Below are 23,464 nucleotides of genomic sequence, written 5' to 3' on the forward strand. Positions count from 1 at the left end.
ATCAAGAACTGCATTCTTCACTTTGACTCTATGAAAGCTGCTGTCTCTCTTACACATTCTGAAATGTAGTGACAACTGAAATTCATTTTACAGACAAAAGTAATGGACTACAGATATTTTGGAGACACATTGTACATTGAAAAAGGAATCTGACACTGTGTTTGCTAATCTTAGTAACATGATGCACTGTACCTCAGATCTCCGGCCTCGGTTGACATATGTGCATATAGGACTGAAGGCTCCACTTCCACAAACATATAAGTGAGTTCGATTGAAGCTCTGAATAACACGTACAAAATTGCCACAGCCATGCTATGAAAAAAAAAGGAAAAAATGTGTTTAAGCCATAAAAATGCTATACAAAGCCTGACTTAGCAACAGCATAATATATTTTGTTCTACAAATCTATTTAGTTATGTTCCCTATCTGGGTGACCCACCAATATACATTGCTCAAAAATATTAAATGAGCACTTTTTAATCAGAGTATAGCATCAAGCCAATTAAACTCCTGGGATATTGATCTGGTCAGTTAAGTAGCAAGGGGGTTGTTAATCAGTTTCAGTTGCTTTGGTGTTAATGAAATTAACTACAGGTGCACTAGATGGGCAACAATGAGATGACCCCCAAAACAGGAATGGTTTACAGGTGGAGGCCACTGACATCTTCTTCCCTACTCATCCTTTCTGACTGTTTATCACTAGTTTTGCATATGGATAGAGTCAATGTCACTACTGGTAGCATGAGGCGATACCTGGACACTACAGAAGTTGTACAGGCAGTCCAGTTCCTCTAGGATGGCACATCAATATGTGCCATTGCCAGAAGTTTTGCTGTGTCTCCCAGCACAGTCTCAAGAGCATGGAGGAGATTCCAGGAGACAGGCAGTTACTCTAGGAGAGCTGGACAGGGCTGTAGAAGGTCCTTAATCCATCAGCAGGACCAGCATCTGCTCCTTTGTGCAAGGAGGAACAAGATGAGCGCTGCCAGAGCCCTACAAAATTACCTCCAGCAGGCCACTGGTGGGAATGTCTCTGACCAAACAATCAGAAACAGACTTCATGAGGCTGGCCTGAGGGCCCGACATCCTCTAGTGGGCCCTGTGCTCACTGCCCGGAACCATAGAGCTTGATTGGCATTTGTCATTGAACACCAGATTTGGCAGGTCCACCACTGGCACTCTGTGCTTTTCACAGATGAGAGCAGATTCATCCTGAGCACATGTGACAAACGTGAAAGGGTCTGGAGAAGCCATGAAGAAAGTTATGCTGTCTGTAACATCATTCAGAATGACTGTTTTGGTGGTGGGTCAATGATGGTCTGGGGAAGCATATCCATGGAGGGATGCAGAGACCTCTACAGGCTAGACAATGGCACCCTGACTGCCATTAGGTATCGGGATAAAATCCTTGGACCCATTGTCAGACCCTGCACTGATGCAGTGGGTCCTGGGTTCCTCCCTGTGCATGACAATGCCCAGACTCATGTGGCAAGAGTATGCAGGCAGGAAGGAATTGATACCATTGAACGGCCCCCACGCTCGCCTGACGTAAATCCAATTGAACACCTCTGGGATATTATGTTTCAATCCATCCGACGCCGCCAGGTTGCACCTCAGACTGTCCAGGAGCTCAGTGATGCCCTGGTCGAGATCTGGGAAGAAAATATCCAGGACACCATCCTAAGTCTCATTAAGAGCATGCCCCGACGTTGTCAGGCATGCACACAAGCATGTGGGGACCATACAAACTACCGAGTACCATTTTGAGTTGCTACAATGAAATTTCAGCAAAATGGACTAGCTTTCTGCATAATTTTTTCACTTTGATTTTTGAGGTGTCTTTGAATTCAGTCCTCTGTAGGTTAATTTTCATTTCCATCAAACGGTGGGGCATCCTTACATTCCTAACACATTTCCCAGTCCATATCAGTATAGATATCCAGCATGATATTTTTCCCCATTGAGATCTGATGTATTTTCAAAGTGTTCCTTTAATTTTTTGAGCAGTGTATAATATACTATTTTTCATTTTTCTATTTCTTGACAGATAAAATAGACTTTAGATGCCATACACTTCCCCTTTGGATAACAACTCAGCAGATATACAGCCTGTCAAAGCTTAACTGAAATGTTAGAAGAATAGTTGCCCCTGCTATGCCGATACCAGCAGGTGATTTAAAAATTGTATCTGAAACAAATGCTAATTAGCTCAATCAGATTTGCTTGTCTCTTTTCTTGAATAGTGGATACCTCTCAATATAGGGCAATGTACTTGCTGATCCTTTGTACCTTGGGTGGCAAGTTTTTCCTCTATTTTTTTTCTTTTACAGATTGTACAGAATTAACAAGTATTTTTTTGCAGATAAAACAAAATGTTTTCAATTGCATACTTAAAAGACTAAAAGGAGTAAATTAGAGAAGGTTAATATTAGAGCTTACAAACATTTTAGGGAAAAACCTTGTACCATCTAGCTGTTAGTAAATCCAAAGATTTTACAGAGATTTTGATTAGCATCACGATTCTGTCCATTCTATTTAATTTTCAATGTAACAGTTGTAGAGACAATTATATTATTAATACTGGCCAGTTCTAGTCTGAAACAAGAAATTATAGATGCTTTAAAGTGGATGTAAACCCTTACATATACCCAGTGAAGTAACTGGCCTCAGGTGATATGCAGAGATAAATCAAATACTCCTATATAAGCTCTACCTGTTTATCTGCAGTCTTCTCTATAGCCATTCAAAGTCCAGAATTTAAACAGCCTGCAAAACTCAGGGAGACCTGACTGGAAGTAAGCCCCCCCTTTCACACAGCACACAGGATAAGAGCTGAAGAAGTGAATCACAGGCTATGTGATCACAATCCCTTCTCATCAATTTTTTACCTCTCGGTGTCAGAAAAAGTTGTCACAAGTGACTCATGCAGATAACAGAGTAAAGAGGCAGCAGAGAGAAATGACACTTAGTGCTCTGGATTGAGACAAGAACACACTAAAGAAGGATGTGCTTTGTTTATATTTCAATACAGAGGTTTACAACACGTGCAGAGAATGGATGCAGTTTGGTAGGATGTACAAGTTATTTAAAATTACATTCATTAAATTATTTTGCATTAATTTTCTCATAGAAATGTACAATTTTGAATGAACAAAACAAAAAATAGGGAGTAAAAACAGCAGCATAAGCCTTCTATGCTTTCCATATACAAAGCCATACTGGAAATCATACCACTGAACTAGAATAGGGTGCAGATGACTCGTTCACTTTAAGGGTGGCGGTAACCTTTTTTTGAAATAAATGATAATAAAATCAATAAAAAAAGTAAATGGGTTAGAGATTGTTTCTGATGCACAGCTGTGTGCTACTTTGCCAAGGGTCAAACCATTAGCACCTTACACATTAGACAAGCAAACACTATTATATGTGTTAATACAGTATTTTACTGTTTAAGCATATTTTTTAAGTGATTGTAAAGACTTATTTTTTTTTGCTTAAAATATTTGAACTTGCTATATTTACCTCCTCTGCTGGGGTTCCCCACTGGCACTGTCCCCTCCTCCTCATCTGTGAGTGCCCCATAGCAAGCTGACTAGTCGTGGGGGTGCTCACACCTTCGCAGACACATACAGCATGGCTTGGCCTTGACCCCCAAGACTTCAAGGGCCAGTACAGTGGTTTCCCCTCATGCAATATATTGTGGCTTAATCATTAGATGTGCTGGCTGCCTTCTTTTTCTTTTTTTTTGCATTTGCAGCAAATGCAGAAAATACCTGTTGTTCTTGCCAGAAATGCAGTGGCATTGTCACTTCCTGTGACAGCCTAAGGGGTAAATTTCCTCATACTGTCTGACTATAGGAAGGTAGGGCCACTGTGTCTGCTTTCCATGTGGCTTTGGCCTATCAGCCTGGCAGTAGCGGATCTACAAGGGTCGCAAAGGTCACACTAGCAACCAGGCCCTGGTGTATGGTCACTGTGGGGGGTCCAAGACCAGGGCTGGCACCAGCAATAGGCAACTTAGCCACCTATTCTCAGTTTGGCCGAGCGATGTGCAGGGCAGGAGGAGGGATCGAGGCAGAGGCAGACAGCAAGAATAGTGCTGGAGGAAGGAGCAAACTCTCACCAAGGCCAGTTCACTGTTTGATGTGCACTGGGCTCCTCTATTCCCCTTGCAGGAATTTATGGTGCCTGTGGCTGCACCAAGCACCTGCTCCCCCCACCCCTCCCCGTGAACCCCCCTCACTGCTTCGATCCTCCTGTGTGCCCCCTGCATTGCTGCCAGTCTTCTCTTGGGAGCAGCTGCTAAGGGCACACAGGAGGATCGGGTTCAGAATAGAGAGCAGGAGGGGGCTGGGAGTAGTGAATATGCCTTTTAATGGTCCCTTCCTTTCTTGAATGAACACAGCCAGAGATCGGTACTGATTGCTCCTTAGTCTATGCACTACTGAAGCATAGGAAAATGTGTTTACTATGCTTCAGTTTGTGAATGAACAGGAAGCCACTCAGCACTTCCCATTCATTCACTGTCCAGTGCAGCTGAAGCTGCAGAGAAAGGGACTGAGGAATTTCTGTCCTCAGTTCATTTCTCTGTCTCAAAGTGAGACATGAAGGGTAAAAAATAAGTAATTATGGGTTTGCTCACACAGTGATCAGCATTCAGATTGCTCTTCAGAGAGCACATGACAGATGGTAAGGTGGCACTGTATCATCTTATCATTAACTGCTTTAACCCCTTCAACCTGCACTAGCATGCCACAATTGTGTGCTTCGCATGTAGTTGTGGGGGCTTACAGAGTAGCACCATTCACTGGAGTTGGTCATGTTTGAAAGAGAGTTCCATTGTGGAGAGGATGGATGGTGGCAAAATGTTTTACTGTTTTATATACTGAAAAAAATATAAAAATCATGCTTTCTGAAGGGGGTGAGGGTCAGGGGTCACTTGATGCTGTGTTATCAGTCCACAAGAGAGGGTGCAGTAAAATCAGTCACAAGCTTGAATTTAGGCAGCTTTGCATTTCAATTGTTTAGTTACTGGAGCTAATAGAAGACACAGCAAATGATTCAACCTTCCAGTAAAATTAGACCTGTGGGAAGGGGCTTTTAATGATTTTCCAATGATGCATTACATATTTCCTTAACACAGATAATATTTTATTTTACCTTCTAAGAGTAAACTGCTTTTATTAAAATGGAATATGAAAAGAATGTATAGTACATATTAAAAAAGCTCAAAAAGTACATAGAGAGTTAATAATGGCCTGTATCTTGTGTAACTGGGAGCCCGCAGACTGTGTGATTACTGTGGTTCTGTGTGTTCTTGATCCCGTCACCTTTTCCCCCCAGAATACTGTATCAGAGCAGCTGCTGCTGCAAGCTGTGTGTGCCTGCCCATTCTATACCCCTCACTCTTGCTTCCTCTCAGTCCTGGCAGCAGAGGACCTGAGTCAATCAGAGGGAAGGAGGACTGTTGTGCAGCCACAAGGGACACTGGGATATGTAGTCCTGGAGAAGTGCTGCATGGGGGGAATAAGTACAGTTAAAACTACAACACCCAGGATTCCTTGCACACCAGAGGAGAAAAGGACAACATTTTTCCAGGCAATTTACAGGAGATCGGACCTGCTGCATGCACCTGTGCCCAATTCAGAAAAAGAGACAGAGACTGAGGATTGAGCAACTGGGATCCAGCCTGCAAAGGGACCAAACAGCAAAGACCTGTGTGCCGTATAACCAAGTCAATGAGGACCAGAGCTGAGAGACTGCACCTTATGAGAACCAGATCTGAGAGACTGCACCTTTTGAGGACCAGATCTGAGACACTGCACCTTGTGAGGACCAGATCTGAGAGACTGCACATTGTAAGGACTAGAGCCATGACAGCAGACTGACAAGGGATCTGGAGCAAAGTCCTGTAAACCAGGAGATGTGAACTTACCTATCTCTGCTTATCTCAACATTGACACAGTTTATGCAATAGATTCTGCTCCTTGTTTAGCAGCCCACTAGCTATTTTTTTCACACCCTCATAGGGACAGCTACATATGCAGAGCCAGGGGCGGACTGACAACTCATGGGGCCCCCAGGCAAAGAGGATCATGGGGCCCCTGTGTCCTTGCCCAAACTCAAAAAAGCCTATGAAAAAGGTACTAGGGGCATCTCATGGGGACCCCCACTGACCAGTGCCCGAGTTTCCAAATGGTCAGTCCACCCCTGTGCAGAATGCTGCAAAAGGGCCCCAATGAAAACTGGCACTGACATTTAGGCGCCAGGTACTTTGCAGTCACCTACAGAAGTACCCCTTCATCAGGAATGCATATGCTCACCTGGTACTGGGGCTGTATGCGTAGTGTGCAAACAATGACCATTTGTCTGGGTTAGTTGAAGGGGTACCACTAGAGAGACAGAACTTGAGGACCGAGCAATGGGGATCCAGTCCACACAAAGACCAGACAGCTAAGACCTGTGTGCCATGTAGCAAGAGGCAAGTCAATGAGGACCAGAGCTGAAAAACTGCACCATGTAAGGACCAGATCTGAGGACAACAGACCAGGTACCTGAGGACAACAGACTGGCAAGGGATCTGGACTGGAGTCCTGTAAACCAGGAAGAGTGACCTTAACCATCTCTGCTTATCTCAATATTAACACAATTTATGCAATAGAGACTGATCCTTGTTTAGCAGCCCACTAGCTATTTTTTTGCACACTCTCAAAAGGACATCTGCATATGCACCACCCTGCAGAAGGGCCCCAATGAAAGCTGGCAGTGACATTTAGGCGCCAGGTATTTTGCAGTCACCTCCAGGGGTGTCCCTGCACCAGGAATGCATACGCTCACCTGGTATTGGGGCTGTATGCGTAGTGTGAAAACAAGGACTATTTTTATTTTTCTGGATTAGTTGATGCCGAAACTTTAACCTGACTGCATTGGGTATAATTTGGTTGCATGTTGCTATAGTTCATTTAATGGCTATCTTATGGATTGGTGTTTGCTTTACCTAGTACAGCGTATTTGAATCTGTTTGTTTGCCTGTTTAATGATTTATGCATTGTTTAACTGCATTGCCTTAATACATCCATTTATTCTACCACTAGTTGCCTGTTGTTGCAGGTGTGTGAGTGTGTGTGCAGCTTTAAAAGTTATTGCAGAACAAAGAACCCATCATCACCAGTGGCTCCTGGTAAGCACTACAGTTATAACAGCAGTTTTTTCATGAGCAAAATTTTGACGTCAAGCAAGGCAATGAAAACACCACATCAATCTATAAAGGGGGGATACGTTCATCTGGTTATAGATACTGAAGAGTACAATAATTTGCCACATCGCATTATCTGGTATATAATTTTAATTTGAAATATTTTGCATAATTTTTACTTTTAGTTTTATGCTTAGAGGAAAAAAATTATGTGCTTTCCAAATAATGAAAATAGTATGCCAAGTTTGTTTGACGCTACATTCTGGCCTAAGAGGCCAAATAACTCATAACTGTGGTATTTGCATGCAAGAGAGTGTACTTGTAGCAGGAAACAAAAAGACAGGGTCAGTTCTCATGTGTAAGTCATTGTTGGAATATTGGATCAACATTTTATTTGAAGTGAGCAGTTGAGTTGAAAACAATTAAATGTTCTTTTTACATTTTAAACGAAAGTCACGGCACAGTGGCTTAGTAGTTAGCACATCTGCCTTGCAGTAAATGGGTCATGGGTTCAATTCCTGACCATGGCGCCTCCTGCATGGCGTTTACATGTTCTGCCTGTGCTTCCATGGGTTTTCTCTGGGTGCTCTGGTTTCCTCCCACACTCCAAAGACATGCTGGTAGGTTAATTGGATCCTGTCTAAATTGGCCCTAATATGTGTATGTATGAATGTAAGTTAGGGACCTTAGATTGTACACCCCTTAAGGGTTAGAGACTGATGTGAATGTTCAATATATATATGTGTAGAGTGCTGCGTAAACTGACATGCACTATATAAGTACCTGAAATAAAAAATATAACTTATCTTTACAAAGAGTTGTGATAAATTTAAAAAGTACAAATTTAAGGCAGCTTAAAATATGGTATGACTAATATTAATGATAAAGATCAATTTAAAAGGAAACTCTACCTTTTATTATAAGGAAAGGCGTCAGGTAATTACAACTGAAGAAGTGTTTACCTGTCTTATTTAGTGGTGCTTGTACAAGTTCGTTCAGCATCATCTGCGATCAGTAAGAAATGTTCCAGCTTTATATTTTACCACAGGATAATGTTATAGGAGCTTTATATAAATTACTATTATTACGAAAAATAATAATTGTAAATAATAATATTGTCCACCCTGGAATTTGCATAGTGTACATATTAATAATATACTGACCATATGCTAGTGTTCCAGAAGCGATGTCAAGATTCTCAGCAGCAATAGTTAAAGTAAACTTTTGCTATGTCTATATGTACTAACAGGTTTATCTTACAGGAAAGATCACAACCGCAATGCTCTACAACTCCTCTGCCACAAGACCACCTGAGAGATAGCCTATAGTTCTGAGTAGTAGGGAACAAAAGACAGTAACAGAGATTGGTATTCTAGAATGCAAATGCCAGACCCATGCACTGCCACACAGGGGGAGCAACATGTTTTTAAATTCTGAAATGCAATTAGCACACCTAGAGCAGGCATGTCAAACTCAAGTCCAAGAATGGGCCACCTTCGTGCATTGGCCACTCTGACAGATATAAATGGTAATTAGAAATATTTAATTGCAAACTAAAATGAGCTCAAATTCACTGCACTGCTCCATCTTGAGCTCAGATCTGCTTAATAGCACCTCAATTTACTGAACATTATCCTCCTTAGTTCAAAGTCACTGGCCTATGTTCATTCCCAACCATTCATTTCCATGCTATTTTAATTCAGACAGACAGCCACTCTGGCATGCACAGGTGCACTGTGTCCACTATACCTTGGGTCACTATGCATGCTAGGGTTGCAGTGATGATCCTACTTGCCCGATAACTATCAAGCCTTGCTTGCTGCTTGCCCAATTAAATAGTGATAAGTGGTAAAGGAGCAGACAACTGCCACCAATAGGTAGTGGTACTTCAAACACTCCCACCTGCCCAGAGGTTTTTTGAGGGGAGAACCCAGTACAACCTGCTCTGACTCTCCAACTGTGTCAAATATTCTGCACAAAAGCCAAGCAGCACCTTCCCAGCAGCCACCAAAGAAATGCTTTGTTCACTAAAGGTGTAGGCAGAAAGATCCTCAGCAAGCCAGGGGAAAGGTGTCACATGTCATGTGAAAGGTCACATGTTTGACACCTCTGACCTAGAGGAAACCACAAAAACACCGGAAAAACATAAAAGCTCCATACAGAACCTAGGCCATATTTACAATGGTGAGGTCATATAGTTTTGTAAAACCCCTTTAAGCATTAATATAAATTGTCATGGTAGATAAACTATGTCGTTTATGGAGTATATTATCTGGCCATTTAATTTTATTATAATATGCAGACATATGGTTGACTGTTATAGAGATGTGTCATAAAGACACCAAATACAAAACAGAATGATAAGAAAAACAACATCACCAGCTGTGAGACAATAAATAAATGGTGCTTTTTACAGCTGTTCATAAACTAGTTCCTAAAACAAACAGGTAGTAATCTGAAACTAGAGGAATGGAATTGTTGGGAACTTCCAGAGTTTTGTCATGCAGACATAAACTATTACAGGCAAAATTTATATTCTGGCACAGAGGTGCAACTGTAGTAGGCTGATGCAACATTTTAAAGGAAGCTGCGCTTACAACTTTTTCTTGTTGAAGTGATTCTAAAGGATAGTTTTTGTTTAAAATAAAAAAAGAAGTTATACCTACCTGCTCTGTGCAATGATATTGCTCAAAGTGATCTCATACCTCGTCTACTGGAGCCCCCTTCTGGTGCTCTGCCTTCCTTCTTCTTACAAATGACCCCTCAGCAAGCCAGCTGCTGAGGGGAAAGCTGTGTGGATGAGCTCCTGAGCCGGGGCTGTGCGCATCCATAGACATGAACAGAGTGGCTCGGTATATGCACTACATTGCCAAACGTATTGGGACACACCTCCAAAACTCTGAATTCAGGTGTTCCAATCACCTCCATGGCCACAGGTGTATAAGATCAAGCACCTAGGCATGCAAACTTCTTTTACAAATATTTGTGAAATAATGGATCTCTCTTAGGAGCTCAGTGAATTCAACCATGGTACTGTGACAGGCTGCCACTTGTGCAATAAATCTATCCATGAAATTTCCTTGCTACTAAATATTTCATGGTCAAGGTGGTATTATAACAGAGGAGGAGCAACAGGAAGCAACTGGGAACAACAGCAACTCAGCCACAAAGTGGTAGGCCACGTAAAATGACAGAGTGAGGTCAGCACATGCTGAAGCCCACAGTGCGAAGAAGTTGCCAACTGTCTGCAGAGTCAATAAAAGAACTCCAAATTTCATGTAGCCTTCAGATTAGCACAACAACAGTGCATAGAGAGCTTCGTGTAATAGGTTTCCATGGCTGAGCAGCTGCATCCAAGCCTTAAATTACCAAGTGTGATGCAAAATGTTGGATGCAGTGGTGTAAAGCTACTGGACTCTAGAGCAGTGGAGACGTGTTCTCTGGAGTGATGGTTCCCGCTTCTGTGTCTGGCTATTGATGGATGTGTGTGGGTTGCCAGGAGAACGGTACTTGCCTGACTGCATTGTGCCAAGTGTAAAGTTTGTTGGAGGGGGACTGTGGTATGGGGTTGTTTCTCAGGGGTTGGACTTGGCCCCTTAGTTCCAGTGAAGGGAACTCTTAAGGTGTCAGCATACCAAGACATTTTGGACAATTTCATGCTCCCAACCTTGTGGGAACAGTTTGGGGATGGCCCCTTCCTGTTCATGACCTCAACCCAATAGAACACCTTTGTAATTAATTAGAGCAGAGACTGCGAGCCAGGCCTTCTCGCCCGATATCAGTACCTGACCTCAGGGATCAGATAACCGGACCGGAGCAGTCTGAAAATAGGTAAGTATTTACACTTTTCTTACAAGTTATTTAGCATAGGTGTTAAGGCTAGTTAGATATAAGCTAGAATTCCACTTTAAAGCAGAGCTCCAGGCTCCCCCCAAAAAAATTAAAAGTCAGCAGCTACAAATACTATAGCTGCTGACTTTTAATATAAGGCCACCTACCTGTCCAGGGATCCAGTGATGTCCTCATTTTAAGTAAGGGAAACTGGCAGCCTTGCGGTTTCACAGCCGGTTTCCCACTGTGCATGTCCCAGGAGGCTGCAGGAGAAGGGGGGGGGGGGGTGAACTTCTGGCTCAGATTGCTGCAGCACATTTGACAGGAAGTGAGAGCGAGTACCTGTCCAAACCCCCTCCCCCCAAAAAAGTGCCAAATGTGGCAGTGGAGGGGGAGGAAGCAGACAAGTGGAACTTCCCCTTTTGCAAGAAAGTTGTCCATAATAACTAGATATAACTAGGTAAGTTTTTTAAACTTTCCCTATTTATTAGCACTATAATAGACCTTGGAAATGTTGGATAAAGGAATGTCTACAAAAGTAATTGGGTGAGTTTTTGGGGGTGGATAACTGAAGAACAGCTGAAAAGCCCTGATATGTTTTCTGTAAAATGTTGAAAAGAATACTACCGTTCAAAGTGACAATTTAAACAGAAAGTACCCCTTTACCACTCAGGTCTACCCATAAAATGCATGACAAACCCAAGGGGTAAATATGGCGGTCAGTATATATGCATATATTAATACATATTAACACCTCTACTGGTTCCAGAAGCAGGTGTGCATGCAAATGTTTATTGGCTTCCTGCATACCTTGTTTCATAAAGTGGCTATTTTCCTGAACTGAAGTGTAGCAAATCCAGATGCCTTCAGCTCCAGGCTATTCTTTATAGCAGTGTGACACACTGATACTCTTTGACATGGCAGAGTGCCTAATAAATGACAGAATTCCAGTGCTAGCCTAATATATAGCATGAATGAAGAGATGACTTACATTATGCATCAAAGTCTTTTAGTATCAAACTGCCCCATTACCTACACTGAACTGTTGTTTCTTGCTTTATTTTCTTCTCACATACCTCCATTATAGTCCATAACTATAGAAACAATACAAAACATTACATCCAGGACTCTGCATTCACTATATCTGGTCTCCTACCGTACACACAACATGGAAATGCAATTATTTTAGTAAATATAAACTGTTAAATACCTTTTCTTATCAGCAGTTAGAGCAGTCTTGTGACTTCAGCAAAGCACTGGTTACAGCTTGTAGGAGGAGTTTTCTTTCTTCTCTAGGAAAATGCAGAACCCCTGACCCCTGTCTGGACAGTGCTGATTGGCCCTGTGCTGATCACATGCACTCTCCCAAGAAAAAAAACCTCTCTAGCAATACACACTAAACTGAGCATGTGCATGTGGCTACTGGTTCAGTCTGTCTTATCAGGTGGACATTTGAACAAGAGGAGGGGCAGAAAAGACAGGATCAAACAGCCTTTTTATACAATGCAGAGGAATAACCCTTTAGGTTCCACATTGAGTATAACAAGCATGCTTTACTGCATACACAGGCTGATTTTACTGTTGTGGATTTAGTAACCCTTTAACATTCTTCTACACTTAGATTATTAGAGCACAAAGATCTACATTTTTAGTAGTAAAATAAAAGTGTTGTTTGTTTGCATATCATTTAAAACCAACCCGATTTATTATTCATAACATTTTTCCACAGGTGAACAAAAAATAAAAAAAGGTAAAAAGTTGATTAAAAAAGCCTGTCTTTCTACCAAAAAATGTCAACCATAAACCATTACATGTCTCTGTATTAGGGAGGTCTACAGCTTTTTACTATTAGAAAGCACATGAAAGATCTACAGTTTATCTTTCCTCCATCCATATCAAAATATTCCAACTCCATAGGAAGACATCCTGAACAGAGTTTAAAAATAAGGTCATGGAAGGAAGGAAAATATTTTGTTTCCTTTATAAATACTACTTGAAATAAAAGGTTTTATGTGAAATAAAAAATATGTGTAAAAACAGGTAACATAGTGTGAACAAATAAAAATGAATATTTTTAATAAAGTATATTTTACTGGATTAGGTTCGGGACATTTCTTCAAAAAATAAACTCCATCTGCTTTGCTTGATGTAAGTGCACATTAATTATACAGTGATGTTTATAAGCAATGATTTTGACTTTAACAGGTTCATTTGCAAATATATGCAGCAATGCCATCATTCCACGGAGGATTTCTAGCAGGAACTACACCCTTCATTTTATTGTTTTTTTTCCTCTGGCTGCTAAGACCTCAACCGGACTTAGAGAGCAAGCATTCTCCTTACTGACTTACTGTGGGATCCTTGCCAGCCATCTTGCACTCTTCAACTTTGTGTGGTGTAGCCGGCCAGAAAACCTAGTTGAAAAAGAAAAAAACGTAGATATAAAAATATTCAGCAGCAACATAGATTACTTCACTTTAGTATGACCAGTATCATATTTTTAGTACAGCAGGTAGGTTGAAAACGCTGAAAGTCCTCATCACAAGATTCTTTCTATTTTTATATTACTGTAGACACCTTGAGTTGTAAAATGTGATTGGAGTTTTAATATGCCCATCACCAGCTTAACCTTAGTGTTAAAAACAGCAATTAAATAAAAAAGAAATGGATGACAGATGTGCAAACAGCAAAGTAATCAAGAATCAACAAAACACAGGATGCAATACAAGCTTGTGCCATTGAACACAGATTCAATGCTGATTATAATCAGGTATGTTGTATACAAATAACATGCTAATAGCAGAGACAAATGAGCAGACAGCTGACCTCATATATCTACTTCTGCTCTTTCACTGTCCTGTCAGCAGGCTGGAGGTGAAATCAGAACATTAGAGTATTCTGTTTATAGTCTTTAACTCTTAACAGAAGTTTCATCCACCAGACTATGCTGTACGGCACAGCTTTCTAAATCTTACAACTGGACTTAGAGAACTACAAACAGGCTTACGGCTAGAATATCCATAGTCAGAGAGCCACGAGGGTCCACTCATCCATAAGCTTCTGTTTTGAGAAAAGGATCTATTTTCTGGACCCCTCTCTTGAGGTACCCAACCATTAACAAAAGCCATATGGGTTGATCTGGGCAGGTTGGGGAGTTCCTCATGGTTGCAGGCCCTCTAACCATGAGAAGACAAATCCACATTTGTATGCACACTGAGGTGGTATCATTATTCCAATCTGAATCAAATCTCAAACTTGATATTTCAGTTTTAAGTCTAAAACAGAATGATACATAAATTGTTGTGTAATATATTGCATAAATCTCTGTGATAAAGAGAACTTTCATTACACTGAAGTATTTGTTAAGTCTTTCTAAATCATGACTTGTTTTTATATGGTGGACATATGGAAGTGCTTCTTGAAAATAAAAGGCTACAAAACATAAAGTGTGATATTATTATATCTGCATAACACACCTACTTTTTAAATAAGGCGCTATCTGCATAACACACCTACTGTGTAAATATTGCCAATGTCAAACAAAGAGAACTTATATTTTTAATCTTAGTTTAATAAGTGTAATACAGTACCCAAGTGTATTTATACAAATCCCTAACCTTGACAGTAGATGACTCTACTCTCGTTTTTACTGGATTTACTGTGCCACACTGCAATGTTTAAAACTTAAGTACTTCTTCCTGGCAGGACTGTGTTTATTATCATAAATTTATTCTACTTTATATCCTTTGATATCGGCAGTGATATCAAGCTATTGACCCAGTAAACCAAAGTCATCTGAGGACAACGCTGAGGCCAGTTAGTCATCAGAATCAGTAGGAAGTTTACAGTTTATTTTAAATGATTTAAGCAATTCCAGAGGATGATCACAGAGGATCCATATTACCTTACATGTGTGGTTACGGTGCAATCAGAAGTAAATGAAACCATACATTCTGTTAGGAACAGTTAGACTATTTTTTCCTTTTACACTACATGCTCATCTACTGTACTATTCCCCACACAGCACCAGCTTATGTACTTTAATCAGCAGAGGTAAAAACAAATTTGCTAAAATTTTTGAACTCATCCAGTCAACACTTTAGTTGATGCTTATGTAGTTTATTTTTTTCAATACCATGTACTAGTATATAGCTGTGCAATTGTGTCGGCACCATTACATTTTTTGAAAGTTTTACTCTTCTTCCACGTGCTCAACAAAATAAGGCATATTTAAGTAGAATTGTAGTAAAAACTTTTTTTTTTTCATTTTGGATAGAATAAGGGAAGGTTATAACCCCATGTCACCTTTTTTGCCATCTGAGCCTAATGCGAAGATTTAAAGGAGTGGTGTTTTTTTCCATATTGCCCTTGAAGCTGCATTAAAAAGACCCTCTCCCCACTCCGTAGTACAGTATTTGAAAAAAATCAACAAATGTTTGCATTGATGCATATCCCCTATGGCAGTGCCCAGCTGTCTATGGCCAGAATTGACTAACAATATTTGCACCCGTCCCCCTCCATCCCATAGATTTAATACAATTTGCGGCCAATGATCCACCGATCTGTGTGTGGGAATACTGTACCTCTGTTTCATTATTGAAATCAAAAGGCGTTCTCAGAGACCAGGCTGGTGACAAAAAGATAGTATGGCATTGTGTAAATAAGTTATAGCCTATATGTGTTTTTTTTGCTGTTAACAGCATATGGACATTCAAATATTTTCAAATCCTTACCAAGCTATAAATGAGCTTTTAAACAAGCCCTCTCTGAGTTCTGCACATGGCACTGTGGAGGTATTCATTGTCAAAGTTCATGACAGAAGTACCAAAGTCCTTTACCAGTTTATCTACCTCTCTTCCCCCGTCCCAGCAGTTAAAAGAGAAGCACAGCCAAAGCAGAACTAACTGTATTCTTGTGACCCATTTTCAACCAACAGTGAATGCTGATGTCACAGAGCCAGTCCAGGCTCTGAAAAGATCCCAACCATATGGTCAGTTTCCACCCAAATGCCTGGACTGGCAGCTGGCTCAGCCTCTCAGCAAGCCACTGAGAGCCTGAGCCAGCCTCTCCCGACCCTCCACAGTCCAGTGGGTGCTCGAGGGGCAGGGCAGAGAGCTAGTGACTGAAGACCAAGAACTGATCACGCGGTCCTAGAGCTGGTGGGGGGCATCTGCAATATCGGATCGATACTACAGCCACATAGATGATTATACTGTATATGTATGTATATTCTTTTTTTTTTTTTCTTAAACCGATACATCTCTTTTAAAAGCTTTCTCGTTTCCTTATCTTTAAAGTAAACACAGAGAAGGGGTTCCGGCAAAGGGAGCAGCATGAACTGAACTGATGAGAGAGACAACTTGAATGACTTCCGTGATTTTGCTGTGAACGTTTGAAGAAAATGTCTACAGCTACAGAGGTAATTGATGATTTACTTTAAAGCTCATTTACTGCTTGGTAAAGTGGAACTATACTCTGCTATTTTTTTTACATACATGGGCCCTCAGGAGGATTATGCCATAATGTGCTAGTATGCACTACATATTAGCACATTATGGCAGAATTACCTGTCAAATAATGCTATCCAGTGATGTGATGTCAGTGATCCTGCTGGTCACGGACACTTCCCTTATTTCCCCGGTCTTCCTTCTGGGTTCACTCTGTTCAGCCGCTTGAATGGCTAGGCTGCAATGATGTCAATCCCATGCATGCACACAGAGACGCATCAATATGGCACAGAGCGATGTCATAAATGTATTCTGAGTTGTGATTGCACAGCTTAGTGTCCATTACCACTGCCAGGCAGGGAGAAGGAATTATGAAGGAAGGGAACAGTAGGGTGTCTTCTGTTATAAAAACCCTGTCAGAGGTTTTTACATTATTTTAATTCCGCTTCTGGTCACAGGTTCACTTAAGCCCAGGTTCACATATATGCGGTTCAGTACATCGCATGTGATTCACACAGGAACCGCACCACATTCCTGTGCAAATCACATGCGAATTGTGTGCAGTGCAATATGAGCCATACATTATGTATGGCTCAAATTACACCGCATCCACACCAAAAAGGTGCAGGACCCTTTTTCGGTCTGCAATAGAATTGGATTGCATGGATATTCACACCTATGTGATCCGATTCTGCACATCGCACTGCATTTTGCAGACCGATTTCAGGGTGTTGTTAACTTAACATACACACCCGCAGCGGTTCGCATGAAAGGGGTGTGATTCTGATGTGGTGCGGAATTCACACAGAAAACACTGAGAATTCTGCACTGCATCAGTGTGAACCAGGGCTTAAGCTTTTATTTTATTTGCAGTGTACTTTTAACACATTGGGGGTGGACAGTGGAAAACCGGGTGCAACTTTGAATATAAACCAATCAGCTTCCAGGTTTTATTGCCACAGCTTAATTGAACAAACTGAAGTTATAAGGTAACTAGCTACCATGCATAGCTGCACTAGATTCTGCGTGCACCAGTTTTAGTAAATCTCCCCCAATGTGTACAAAGTATCTGATGAAATAATTAATTCTTCTATAAATTAGGGATGCCCCGATATCTAATTTTTTACCAGCCATTACTAGTACTGAAACTTGTACTCAAGCACTCATCAATACCAATTACCTCTACCTTTGCGGTACGATTTGAGCGCATGCAAAATGTATGGGCTCGAAATGCACTGCAAAGAATAGCATGCATTTTGAACAATAATGTGGTGTGTTTCCTGTCCAAATCGCATGCGGTTTCCCTCACCACTCCTGTGTGAACCCAGACTGAAGCCACTATGACAAGCCTGGGTTCACACAGTAGCACCCAGCACTTTGGAGACTTTCTTCCTGAATCTGGCTCCTGTTCCTTTAAGTAAGGTGTACAGTCACTAGCAGAAGGCTAATCTGGTTTCCCACCAGAGTGCTCCTTCTTCTATCCACCCAGGGGGTGCAGGTGTACTCACTCAGATCTTCTCCTGTACTGCGTGTGGAATGGCTGCTGCTACCAGGCCTATCAGCTGTGTTGCTCCTTCCCGCCATACAGATGGTCCTCTCTCAGGGGGGCAGTGAGTCCTGAGTTTCCCTCCTTTCCAGCTCCAGGCTTGCAGGCAGGCTCCATCCCACTAGGCCTCCTGGCAGCCTTCCACCTCAAACTCACATCTTCCTCTCTCCTTCTTCCACCCGACTCTCCTGCTACTGAGCAGGCTCTTTTTTTAAGGGAGTCCAGCCCCTTGCCAAGCCTTCTGTTGGAGATTGGCTGAGGTCCCTCATAAGCGCAGTCAACCACTGCTCAGGTCCACTTACTGTCTCCAAGGCCTTCCTCTGAAATTCTCAGAGTACAGGGAAATTGCAGAGGGGCTGGCCTGCAGAGTCTCTCAGTCCGGACCAGAATGTAACCTATCTGGCTATCTCACCTAAGGTGCTTAGCAGCTCCTTGCTAACCAGTAGGGTCTAGCTCCCCCTAGCTATACTAAGAGGGTGCTACATGCATTTCCACATATCATGCTTTACAATACACAGAGGTGAACGGGCCATTTAAATACATATTAGGCACAACAGCCTCTGTAAGTGTACTAACATCTGAGGGATATCATATATGGAGAGAAATGTATATTTTCCTTCAGGCCCTACATACAATCACTGGCTAAAACCTGCCGCCTCAACCTCAGCAACATTTGTAGAATTTGCCCCTTCCTGATTACACTACAAAACAACTTATCCACGCCTTGGTTATATCCCACATTGATTACTGCCACTCCCTCCTTACTGGTCTACGTTTACACAGGCAATCTCCCCTTCAGTCTATTATGAATGCTACTGCTAGACTAATACACCTTACCAACCGATCAGCGACTGCTGCCCCTCTCTGCCAATCCCTTCACTGGCTTCCACTAGCCCAACATATAAAATTCAAAATACTAACCACAACATACAAAGCTATCCACAACACTTACCCTAGCTACAGCACCAACCTCATCCTTAAATATCATCCAAATCATCTGCTCTGCTCATCCCAAGGCATCTTGCTCTCTAGCTCCCTTGTCACCTCCTCCCATGCTCGCCTCTAGGACCTCTCCAGAACCTCTCCCATCCTCTGGAACTCCCTGCTCCAGTATGTTCAATCAGACCCCACCCTGTCCGCCTTTAGGCGATCTTTGAAAGCTCACTGATTCGGGGAAGCCTTCCCCACCTCCACCTAAGAACTGTACTTGAATCACCTCCACCAGATCATCCCCCGCACCTTTTGTATCATCTCCCCTTCCTTTAGATTGTAAGCTACATGAGCAGGGCTATTCCTTCTGTATTGAACTGTATTGTAGTTGTACTTTCCTCCTTTATATTGTAAAGCGTTGTGCAAACTGTTGGTGCTATATAAATCTTGTATAATAATAATAATACTATTAAATGACAAGCTACTTTGCACTTAAAAAGTAAGCCTATACAGTAAATTACTTAAAGTGTTACTAAACCCAGGGCCCTGCATTCACTACATCTGGTCTCCCACAGTACACAGAACATGGAAATGCAATGATTTTAGTAAATATAAACTGCTAAATACCTTTCTCATCAGCAGTTAGAGAAGTCTTGTGACTTCAGCAGAGCACTGGTTAAAGCTTGTGAGAGGAGTTTTCTTTCTGCTCTAGGAGGAAGTGAAACCTCTGGCCCTGGGCTGATCACATGCACCCTCCCAAGAAAAAAAAAAAAACCTCTAGCAATACACACCAAACTGAGCATGTGCAGGTGACCATGGGTTCAGTCTGTATCTGGTGGTCATTTAAACAAAAGAAAGGGCAGAGCAGTCAGGATCACACAGCCTTTATACACAATGCAGAGGATTAGCCCCTTAGGTTCCACAGTGAGTATAACAAGCATGCTTTACTGCATATACAGACTGATTTTACTGTTGTGAGCTTAGTAACACTTTAGGTTAAGCAATGTAAAAGTCAAACTGAACTATTTACATGTGACTGTTTTTTTTTTTTTTTTACTGTAAAGTTCCCACATTCGCAGTGCAAATGGAACCTGTAATCATTAGTAATAATTTCAAAACCAGCAACTACTAGAGCAGTACCTGGTGGATACTTATCCCTCTTCCATCCAACAAATCTTATTTCAAAACTGGCCACATCTCCCTGTACTGACTTCCTTCTTGGCTTTGATTAGGAGCTGAAGATGGCCATGCATATGAGAGTAAGGATGGCCATACATGGATCAAAATTCAGCAGGTTCTGTAGGGACTTTCAATCCAGGTATGGGCAGACTGGTTGTATTGAAGTTGATCTAATGATTGACTTCTGTACAATCAGTCAGGTTTTTCCAGATTGATCAGTTCCACTGGAAATAGCAATGCAACACTGATCAGTTTTCTGATGACGGGGGAGTCTCCCTGCCATCAGAACACAATAATACAGCAAGAGGATTCCCCCCATTCATACCAAGTGTGTGGATGGGGGAATTGGGTAATTTTTTGGTTCAACCTGCTGTAGTGTAATATTTCCTTACTGAACAGGTTTTCCCAGTGCTTCCCTACTTACTATACTTACCCAGGGGCGGACTGAAAAACTCATGGGGCCCCCGGACAATAGGGGATCATGGGGCCCCTGTGTCCTTGCCCAAACTCAAAAAAGCCTATGAAAAAGGTACCAGGGGCATCTCATGGGGCCCCCTACTGACCCCAGGCCCTCGGGCAGTGCCCGAGTTTCCAAATGGTCAGTCCATCCCTGTACTTACCTATGTACAAATTAAAGCTTAGCTCCAGTTTGCACAACTGAACTACATAGAAGGGTTCTGTAACCTGCCAAAAGATGCACATTTCTATCCATCCAGTTCTGAGATTTACATAGTCCTTTCACACAGCACAGCTTTGTCTGGTAGGGCAGGAGTTCTGCTTTTTCTAAGCAACACTTACAGGACCTATTCCTCCCCTTACTTGTGACTGTCAGTAAAAAGAGAAGCAGCAAATTGACAAACTCACCTCCAAATCACTCTGCTACTCTTATCAGAATGCCCTTTGTTAGCACATGAGCACTGTAGCACAACTGACTAACTCCATGTACTAATTTTCCCTCTTGCAGTTTGAGCTATGCCTTACAGAACTAGAAGAGGCTGATACCAGATAAAAATCAGGAACCTATGCTGCTTACATAAAAAGATACAGTTAAAGCAGTGGTAAACACTACAAACACCATTTTTTTAATGGGACCCTACAGGTTAAACTCATAATGCACTATCATCTGGTGCATACTAGTAGATTATGATAAAGTGACCTTTTAAACGAGTGCTGAATTGTCTCCACTCCCAGCTCTTGTATGTTCACCCAGTCTTTTTTCCAGGTTCATGCTCTCAATTGAATGGCCAGGCCACAATGATGACAATCTTGCACATGCACATAGCAGTCACTATTGTGGTACGGTGCTCCTGCATCCATGGCACACTCAGTGCACTCTAAATGCAGAGGGCATTGTGCATGAGCAGTGATGTCATTGGCTGGAGCTTTTAAATTATAGCTGAAGTTTTAAATTAGAGTTTACTACCACTTTAATTATTAATGAATACATAGCTGTATTAATTTATGTCAAATGAATTCATGCAGTAGAAGACAACCCCTGCTATTTAGATATTCATGTAAATTGCTAGTGGTAGATTGCCTTGCTCTGTTTGACTGCTTTTGTGGTTGCTCATCAAACATCGTAAATTGTTAGAAAGCTGCTTTGCATATTGTTAACATTCCGCTTTTATCTGGCCGTAGACAATAGATAACAGTTAGGAAATAGATGCATGAGACTGCTGAAAAAATACACCCCAACATACACTGTAGCAGGGGAGGACTGACAACTCATGGGGCCCCCGGGAAATAGGGGATCATGGGGCCCCTGTGTCCTTGCCCAAACTCAAAAAAGCCGATGAAAAAGGTACCAGGGGCATCTTATGGGGCCCCCTACTGACCCTGGGCCCTCGGGCAGTGCCTGAGTTTCTAAATGGTCAGTCCACCCCTGCATTGTAGTATTACTTGTGCTCTGTGTTTTATACTTTGTGTGTAATATCCTGGAACATGAACACATCCTGCAGTGTGTTGAGGAAGTAAAAAACCTAAATACAAAACCAATCTTATCTTATTGACTTACGCTGAGAGGATCATGACTAATGTTGTTAATGTTCAATGACAGAATATGATCCTTGCTGCCCACATAGATTCTATCCTGGTCTTCATCCATTAACAAAATCCTGTAGTCCAGCGGGCTCTGTGATATTGTGTAGTACTCAGATGTCTTTGTGTCCTTAAGTTCTGAAACAAAGGAAAAGAAAAAGATTCCTCTGTAAACATCCAATGTATATAATTATAATAGTAGTTCACAAAAAAGTAAGCAGCTTGAAAAAAGTTTCTGTACATTAACGTTTTAGATAAGGTTAAAAAATCAGTAATAGGGATGACATTACATAACTATATAAAGAAGAACTCCAAGACAGGCAAACAAATCACCCATTAGTACACCCCCTACACAAAACACTAAACCGTTAATAACATTTTTAAAATCCTTACCAATTAGGAGAAAAGGCTAATTGAATTTTCATGACCCCATCTCTATAATTTGAAAGATAACAGCATTTGCTCTACCAAGGAGGATGTGTAACAGCAGGGATTACATCATATCCTCTCCTTTCTCTCTGCAGTAAAAGGAAACTACAGTTCCCATCAACCACAGGGAATGTGGATGGGTACACTGATCCTGTACATGTTGTATTTGCCTGAGAGTTTCGGTCCACCAACCACTGCAAGTGGGGCTGTATTACACCACTGCTTCCTGGAGAAAGAACTACAGAAGAGATGTGCCAAGACTGGTGTCTGGGGGAATAGGAGGCATAGCAGTCACTGATCTTACAAACAGAAAACCTAAGAGAATTAATGGTTTGATATGAAAATGGAAAATTAATAAGCTATTTCAGAGCAACTACTGAGTGAACCAGAAGATGGATGACATATTGAGTGAAGGTAAGAAATCAGCAACAGGGAGGAATTTAACAAAATATTAAAAGAATATCTAAACCCAAAACAAAAAAGTAATACTGTATATTGCAGCTCACCAGTCCTTGGTGTGGTGACTGCATTTGTTTTCTTATGTCAGGATCCTTTTGCTTTATCCTCTTGTTCAATATTTTTAGTGACAAAAGAAGTAAAAAACAGTACAAGACCATGATAGGTCAAAAATACAAATAGGAATGGATAATTCATACATTTCCAATGGATTAAGTATAAAGTTATACCGTGAGCCATATGAATATAAAACATAAAAAACAATCCTACTATTATTTCAGAGGTGAACAAAAGCAGCAATAAGCCCCCAAAACATTTGTAAAATATGCTATTATTTAATCAGTGAAGGATGTGGTGAAGAAATATTTTGTGTACCATAAACTCAAGTTGCAAGCCATTAAGGTTGTAGCAAGA

General features: G+C 41.4%; 1 protein-coding gene across 1 annotated transcript in view; it reads right to left on the bottom strand.

Annotated features, from left to right (window-relative positions):
• The window catches only part of SEMA3C (semaphorin 3C), a 198,632-nt gene that overhangs the window by 58,055 nt on the left and 117,113 nt on the right, over nt 1-23,464 (bottom strand). The window contains exons 3-5 of the mRNA XM_089685854.1: nt 22,143-22,303; nt 13,378-13,440; nt 193-312 (exon numbers count right to left, since the gene is read on the bottom strand). Of these exons, the coding sequence (XP_089541980.1) occupies nt 193-312; nt 13,378-13,440; nt 22,143-22,303 (344 nt within the window). The remainder of the gene's footprint in view (nt 1-192; nt 313-13,377; nt 13,441-22,142; nt 22,304-23,464) is intronic.

The sequence above is a fragment of the Staurois parvus genome, unplaced genomic scaffold (genome assembly GCF_062004578.1).
Source record: "Staurois parvus isolate SC_StPar_1 unplaced genomic scaffold, SC_StPar_1.0 ptg000019l, whole genome shotgun sequence".
NCBI classification, from domain to species: domain Eukaryota; kingdom Metazoa; phylum Chordata; class Amphibia; order Anura; family Ranidae; genus Staurois; species Staurois parvus.